Raw genomic sequence first — 8,733 nt, forward strand, 5'->3', positions numbered from 1 at the left:
GCTAATGGGTACACACGTGGAGTTTCGGTGGAGTCGACCGTCGTGAGCACTTTGAGGCCTATACTTCACTCCTGAACTCACCTCACAGGCTTTTCCGATTTTTGTACAACAGCTGTACATAAATGAAACCGTCTTTGATGATGAGGCGTCTTTCACGTCTGTGAGGAGAATGCACCATTCTCCAGGTTTCTTCTCACAAAGCCAAGATGTACTTGGTGGTGTACTTTTATTTTTTTTTTCTTTGCCCAGTGCACTAAGATCTCATGTGAATACCATTTTCACCTCTCTGATGCCGCTTGTAGAGACAAAATGTTTCTGTCCAACATTGTTTTTGAACTGTGGGCATTTTCTGTCTCTGACATGCAGTCTTTCAACTGGTACTTTGTACAATTCAGTATTACCACCATTTAGAGAAGAAAAGATAAATGTTCTAGGTTTGAAAGCAATTTGTCTTTGATGGCTTTTATTTCTCCAATGCATGTTTAAGCATTATTTCACCTCTTTTCACTTGCTGCGATTATGCTCAACTTAATTTTCATTTCTCAATTTGAAAGAGCAAAATGACTTTCGTTTTTACACATCATCCCGCATCCTCAGCCACTTATTTTACATTTGCCTCAATAATATCCAGTTATCAGTACCTGTAAGCATTTGAGCTGTTAACTTTGTCTCTCATATACTTTTTCTACAAACAACGTGCCTAGTTTGTACAAATACTCCAACAGCAGCACTGCCCATGAGACGAAGGTGCTCAGAGATTAACCCAGCGCCAGTATCAATCCAATTATCAATCTTTTTATCCCTGCAATCCTACAGGAACCAACTTCTCAGGATGAGATCATAAAGAATTGAAACTGAGAATTCATCTTTTTTTTTTTTTTAATCAAACAACTCTTGTGTATCTGTACCATAAAGGACAAGTAATTGTCCAAAACGCACACTATTTGTGGTTTTTCCTGGTGGGCATGAAGGTCGCAGACCATCAAGACCATCACTGCATGTGATATGGGAATGTGAAAATATCCTGCTCATTATCTGGCCCTGATTTATTTATGTGTTTTTTTCCGTTTTATTTTCATTTCACTTTTAAATTCAATCAGGCTGATTTTTCTTTTTTTTTTTTTTTTTTTTAATAGCAATTTGATTTCCAAATGACGTTCTCTGGGGTGAATGAGGATTATCTAACAAAGCATTTTGCATTTGAACGAAGGGTTTCTTGTCATGAAGCTGTTCAACTGTTGAATTTGAAGGTCTAAAACAGAGCTCAGATTTCTGCATTCAAGCTGAGGAACATGTACTTTAACGACACTGCAGAAATATTCTACCAAGTGCATTAACCTGTAAATATTAATACGAAAAAGCAGTTAAAAACACAAAATCAAAGTTTGATAACGTTGATACAACTCTTAAATGTGTGTTGTATCATGGATGTTCAGTAAATCTTGACACCACGTCTTTGTTAATTTACAATACTGACATTTTAATGCACTGGTTGATTTGCTGAAATAGTTATAGCATAAGATCTGAACTACAAAGGTAAAGGCAGCAACTTTTGTGTCACAACACTTACGAAAGGCTAAAACTGGTTTTAATCTGGGCAATATAGCAATATGGCTGTTTTTCTCTTCTTCCTGGAAATAAAAAATTTCTGCCCTTGAAGAATTTAAGGGCGTAGTATTTTAAAGTTGCTGCCTTTCAGCTGAGTAATTGTTTTTATGAAGTACGTGAAATTTAACCATGTGAGGACCCTCAGCCACCAGCAGTCACCAGCAAAGGTGCTACATTATTTCTCAAGAGGATTGTGAAGAACTGCAATTGTTTCTGTTATATGTAAAAAGCAACGTTAAGTTTCCCCTTCCAGACTAGCAGCTCTTCACCACATTGGGTTTCAATCCTGCCTGCCTCCACCGCAGACAGGAGGAAGCAGTCAGTGAGCGATTGTTTGGAAGGAAAAGCTGCAGCTTTGTGGTGAAGAGCTGAATTAGAGACTGCAGGTTTTGTTTTGTGAAATTCAATGTCTGACAATTAATTGTCAAAAAGGTGCAAAGCTACATTGACCGATGTTACTGTTTGCCTGCGAGGAAGAGTGACAGTTTGTCTAATGTAGGTGGAGGTGCTGACTTTGTTGTGTTCTTCTGACTAAAAATGAAAAAAAAGTACACGTCTAGCCTTTGTGGAGATGCTTTGTTCAGGAGGCTGAGTTAATGCTGCACTTTGCAGTTTTTTAAGTACAAGTGAAGTTGTGCTCTCAGTTATGTCATTTGAGTTTTTGGAGGCTGTAAGCAAACAACCACATCTACCTTCCAAAAAAACTGAAGATTAATAAGTGAATGACTAAACACACAGACACACAAAAAGATTACAAATCCAAATTTGTGAAGGCCACTGAATTACTTAAAAGATTTATATGCCCAATCATATATTATTATAGTAATCCGCTTTATTCTGTAGCACTTTTGTCGACAAAGCTATAAAGCATTTAACAGGGCAAATCGATGAAAGCAATAACAAATGAAAACGAGGATGTTAGTCTTTTTGGATTGTTCTAGGGCTTATTGCCTTGATCACTGGTCTTTCCTAACCTTTGCCATCTATGTCCTAAGGTCAGTTTTCCGCAGACATTAACAACATCTGACTAATACTGATTACTTCTTACCAACGCGTACAGCCTGGATATTTGTTTGCACCAGGTTCCCTCGGTTTCAAGTACCTGGTAGGTTCTGCAACTTTATGTGCTACAAAACAACTGCTAAGGACTGACTAATAAATAATGGGTGGGGGGGGGTTATTTTTTTAGGCTGTCCTTCCAAACTAAAATGTTCAGTGAATCCACACCAGAATTAGTCTAAATCATGGCAATGGATCTACAAGTCACTCCAACTTTAAAAACAACCACATTTATTTAACATGTGCCAAATTTCACATGACCAACTTTGGTAGGATTGACCCCCTCTATCCCCTAACAATTATTGTAAAGTTCTGTGTATTTAGAGTAACAATGCCCTGATTCAGTACAGTAAATACCTCAATTGAGAATGATCACTAAATCAATAAATGTGTGAAATTTGGATTTCTACAAAGGCTACGTCTGTGCTCTTTTTGTGTGTGCAGTTCCACCTCAGTTAAAACCAAACGTACTCAACAGAACTTGTCATTTGTCTACGCCCCACACTCTCTCCAGCTCCTGTAGGCAATAAATGGCATTTTTTTGAAGAGACCTTATGTTTGTGTTTGGTTTCTTTATTTAAAAAAGGAAAAAGACAAGTCACAAGTTACAGCACCATTTAAAATGAATGAATGAAAATTACGATTTGTGGATATGAGGATATAATTTGCGCATCATATGGAAAGGTTAGCTCTAATAATCACAGTTTTGACTTCATTTTCTTTAATAACACATCACAGACACAAACCAGCACTGTTTAAGAGCATCATTGTGTGAGAATTACAAAAAGGCATCTTGAAATCAGTCTTGGAAATACTTCACAGCTTGACAGGTTTAAATGAAGCCACTGGGATCGAAACACTCAGTTGGGGTTAGTTGTGGAATTAGTGGTTGGTTTGAAGTCTTCTTTTTCCCTATAAACGTAACCAAAGATAATTAAAAATGAATTTAAGTCTGTAGTAAATAGTAAAATTAAACAATGACAGATACAGCTTGGTGCAGCATCTTGGTCCAGGATTAACTGATAAGGAAGTGAAAATGAAAGTATGTGATTGTACGATTCTAATTCCAAGTGCAATTTATTGTTACTATTATCCAAATAACTGATGGTGAACACAAAAGGGGGCCCTTCCAACTAGATACCAGTAAATACACATTTGCCACAATCTGATTCAATCCCAGTGTCTCCAAATGTCATCTCACTGTTGAACTTTCACAGCGGACACTGCAGTTTGAAAATATCAGCAGTGAGATGGAGAGAAACCACAAACACATCACCATCACCATCACCACACAGTCACTGCTTGTCTTAAACATCAATATCTATGAGCAAATCATTACTTATTGACTTCGTTGAGCAACTCAGGGATCCATTTCTGTTCTGGTTTGACGCAGACTTTCGAGCCGTTCTTTCTGGTGATTCTGTGGAGAAAGAAAAGAATTACAGTTTTTATGTAGCATTCGGGAAATTCTCAAAAGACAGAAGTGTGCAGTGACTGATAATAAAGCTTAGCCACCGAAAAGTAAATATCAATTTGCAGTGAATGATGTGGACGTGCCTTTACGTAACAAAGGTTTGTCTGTATGGTAACTTCAAAGCTGCATCAGTGCTCTAATGTTTCAAACTCAAGCACTGTAATACTTCGATCTAAGAAAGTCTTTTTTTTTTTTTGCCAAAATATATTTCCAAAATATAATGTAATTCATTAAGTGCCGAGCTGCAACAGGAAGGCATTTAATTTATCTTTAAAAATACTAGAAGCCATGGAAAACACCAAGTCAGACCCTGACAGGAGTTGTGACATAATAAATCATGCAAACTTTAAATCAGTGCTAACTACTTACATCACTTCCGCACGGCGGCAGTTTCCTGAAATGGGGAATATCTCCACTTTTTGGACCATTGCTTTGCGGACAACAATTCTGCTATAGCCGATGCAATGGCAACCAACCCTTGGTGAAGCTGTGAAAAATCAAAATTACAAAGCAGTTTCAGCATCATATCTGGTTAACAGCAATAATAGTTATTCCTCAGAATCATAACATGTTATCACTGAAACCTCCTGAAAATCAAACTGAAACAAAACTAGCCTCAAATTTTACTTGGTAGCTTTTGTGTGATGTGACTATGAAGCTTTAGTCATGCGATAGCAGCTGGTTTTATACCTATATGCACAAAAATGACACTTAACATTGACTTAATTACAGATAGACCTTGAAATAGAGTTGAATGCTCCAGAAAAATTGTTTTATTTTCCATAAAACAAATGTTTCACTTTCCCAGTAAACAGAACGATGCAAACGAATGCAACGAGACTTTTAACTATATCATGATTATTAATATGTGTTAAGGACAAAATAATGACAAAAAGTACAAATCTGGTTAAAATAAATAAGATCATAATAAAAAGTTTATCAAATAGTATTTTATATGTTGTATTGGCCTGTTAATCTAACATCAAATCTGATGTTAGATTGATATAAGCCTAAATAAGAGCAACTTAATCTGCCAAAATATTTACACTGTTCAGCTTGAACAATAATAAAATGCCATTCTACATAATTTTTTGTAAAAAAAAAATATTTAAATCTCATACCATCCATAGTGACAATGCAGCAGAAGAGAGTCAGAGCAGCCAGGAGCAGCAGTGGTTTTGCCATCGTCTTGGTGGTTGCTTTGATATTTCAGTACCAGTGAAAATGATGTGTGAATGAATGGAGCACAGCTTCAGTTTATAAAGCATAAGATGAGGAAGTGCGTGTAGGAACAACTACAACATATTCCTGTAAACCAAATGTAAATTCACGTTTTATGGGTGGATATTTCTGCTGAATGAGCTAAATCTGAGGTGTTATTTCTGTGGAGGTTTTTTTCTGAACAAAAATTTTATGTTGTGAGGTATTAAGTCATTTTTAATGCACCGCAATTTCTAGATACTAATGCCATGTTAGTAGCACTAGGGAAATGGTAGAAGATATGACAAACTACGAATTCATAGCATCTGACATGTATCATTCAGACAATAATAAAAGGCTTCAAAAGGCAGTGGTAGAAATTGAATGTACAAAATACTATTTTCCAAAAGACAAACAAGCGATGGACTATTATACAATTACTATGGTTGAGGGTGAGACGGATTGGCCAACATTAAATAAAAGTCATGGTCGTGGTTGAAAGAAACCAAGATCGACGGCCCAACCGGACCCAACGTAAAGCAGCAGCTATGCTCTCAAACACACGGAAGTACGAGCCAACCTCAGACTCACGAAAAGATGGAACCAATACTATGCTTTTGCAAATATCAAATCAAAGCTAAATCTAAAGTGGACATGTTTGACTTAGATTTTAGGTGCAATTTCTGGTCCCCACCACACTGATACTAAGAGTTAAACACCGATCCTCACTGGAGATACGGGTATAAGGATCAGAGACCAATTCAGGCTCAACAATTTCCTCCATCTCACCTGGAGCCACAAAGGACAGCATGGCTTTCTGCACCAGCTGTGCAACATCAGCATGCCTGATCTCTGCTTCATGGGCACTAAATTAAACTTCTATACCAGTTAGCAGCAATCAACAAATCTGAATTTTTGCATTTTTAGTTTTCCCTCAGACTCATCAAGTGAAAAGTCGATTACCAACACTACTGTATATACCCACACACCAAATAAAACTGAGAAAACTCTTAATACAAGCCCCTAAATTATGTTACACCTGCAGCTGGGTGCCAAACAATACTGTTTTAGTTCTATCAAGTATTACAAAATAGTGATTCAATCCCCCATTTCAATACCTAAGGAATAAATATCATCAGCATCGGTGACCCATCAAGCTTGCAGCATTTAACACTAACTTGCCACTGACCATTCTGCATAAACATATATATGTATGGTTGACAATTTGTTTCTCTTTATTTTATTTATTTTTGTTAGAGCAGATGTGGTTTAGAAAGGGGCATTAGTCATCTGGTAACCTAGCGGTTCAACCTCAAATACTGCATCAAGGTTTTTATTCACTCATCTGGTAGCAGACACCTTTAAGTTGCGGAAAACAGATTTTTAATGTGCTGCTGAAAGTGTAAAATTGCCAGGGTAGTGTAATTAGATCTTTGTAAAAATGGATTTCATCAAACTGGTATCAAATATGTACTTTTTTTTAGGAAGTTGTATAGTCAGAGTGTTAGTATCATTACTGAAACTTTTTTTTTTTAGCAATGCCCACTCCCAGTTCTCAGTTTATTAAATGGTAAAATGGTGAATGGTAAATGGCCACTTTGCAAGGGCTTTGCTATGTTGATTCACACACTCACACACCAATGGCAGTGGCTGCCATGCAAGGTGCTCACCTGACCCACCGGGAGCAACTTGGGGTTCAGCGTCTTGCCCAAGGACACTTCGACTTGTAGCGAGGAGCGTGGATTGAACCACTGACCCTGTGGTCCATGGACAACTGCCTTGCCGACCGAGCTACAGCTCACCCTAAGCTAAAACTAAAGAAATGTAATCCAACATTCCTACAGTAAATCCTACTTTATGAAGTTGATCATTTCTTTTAGTGGAGAAATGGCAAAATGCTGAAATTAAAACCAACGCTTGGTATTTAAAGACTTATCATTCAGGCATTGAAGTAAAGGTACAGGTACTGGTATTAAGATGTTGTTACAACACCTAGGTGTAGTTATGCCTGGGCTGCATGACAGTGGAGCGTTTAGCTTTGCCACCTCCAGGTGCCTGGTTCTGTGTGGAGTTTGCATGTTGTCCCTGTGCTTGCGTGGGTTTCTTCCTGCAGTCCAAAGACATGCATGTTAGGTTAATTGGTGACTCTAAATTGCCCGTAGCTTTAAGTGTGGTAGTGTCTGGTTGTGTGGATGTGATGTGTTGTGCTAGATGAAATTCAATTCTCTAACGTGTCTCTAATGTACAGCACTGACGAGGACGGGATGGATGTACAGTGACGCTAACTTTCACCATCGGAATCTAATCGGCTTATCTTTGAGTCCAAATGGACGCTTGTGCCAATTTCAAAGAAATTCCATCAAAGTGTTCTTGTGATTCTTGTGACAGATGTGAGGTCAGGGACTTTGCCCTTTGACCTCTGATCGAAACTGTAACCTGTTCATCCAGGAGTCCTTAAACTCCAAGTGGACCTTTATGGCAAATTTGTCCATGGATATAAGGCTACAGTGACCTTGACATTAGACACCCACAATCTAAGAAACTGAAGATGCTGAAAAACTGCAGTAATATGAATGATTGTACAGACGTGTAGATGCCCAGAACCCAAAAGAATACGGCCACTGCCTATGGTTATCATTGGCACAGAGCCATAAAAACATCCCAGTGACTGCAGAGGTGGAACAGAAAGATGCTAGACTATTAGCTATTTAGCTTTACTGTTAAAATATTTTTTACTGTGGTGTTTGACAAGACCACCACACAGATACACAAAGAGACAGACCTGAAGATTGGCACAGGATGGTATAAACTAACAGAATAATTCTGATTTAGAATAATTAATAATGAAATGAATAATCTGAGAAATACAGATCTGCATCGAAGCGCAGCAGTTCCACATTTTGCTGGAGGGTCAATGAACTAAACTTCTTCATCTCTATTTTTGCTACAGCTGTTCAGTGCAAAAGTCCCCTGCTATTTTAACTTTGTCTACACACAGACCCGACTGGTGATGGGAGAATTCTTAAAATTTAAACTGCTGTACAAAAGGCTAAAGCAGATGAAACGGAATTTGATCGTGGAGTCTCAGAAAGAAAGTCTAAGAATTGTTGCACCAGTTTGGGTTCAACAAGGACAGATTCAGGAACAGAAAACATATGTCAAGACAGTAGAGAAAAACGGCATCAAGCAGAGCTGCACTTCTGTATTTGTGTCAGAAATCCCTGAGTTAAAACCACATCCTTTTCTGGTAAGTACATGATTGGGGGGGGACTCTTATCACCCTCAAATTTTGAATCCAGTTCCCGCTTATGAAAATAAGATGTATAGTCCAAAATTAAATTTAGATAAGCTCAGTCACGTACCGGACAAACTAAACTTTGATGGAATCTTTC

The 8,733-nt window shown here is 37.8% G+C and overlaps 1 protein-coding gene across 1 annotated transcript; it reads right to left on the bottom strand.

Moving 5' to 3' along the window:
* Positions 1 to 3,219: 3,219 nt before the first annotated feature.
* Positions 3,220 to 5,454, bottom strand: LOC137136617 (C-X-C motif chemokine 10). The gene is made up of 4 exons (XM_067522154.1): positions 5,263 to 5,454; positions 4,511 to 4,628; positions 4,007 to 4,087; positions 3,220 to 3,579 (listed from the first exon to the last, which is right to left on the bottom strand). The coding sequence occupies exons 1-4, from the start codon at positions 5,324 to 5,326 to the stop codon at positions 3,528 to 3,530; spliced, it is 315 nt and encodes a 104-aa protein (XP_067378255.1). The 5' UTR covers positions 5,327 to 5,454; the 3' UTR covers positions 3,220 to 3,527.
* Between the last annotated feature and the right edge of the window lie 3,279 nt (positions 5,455 to 8,733).

This window comes from Channa argus, chromosome 11 (assembly GCF_033026475.1).
Source record: "Channa argus isolate prfri chromosome 11, Channa argus male v1.0, whole genome shotgun sequence".
Taxonomy (NCBI): domain Eukaryota; kingdom Metazoa; phylum Chordata; class Actinopteri; order Anabantiformes; family Channidae; genus Channa; species Channa argus.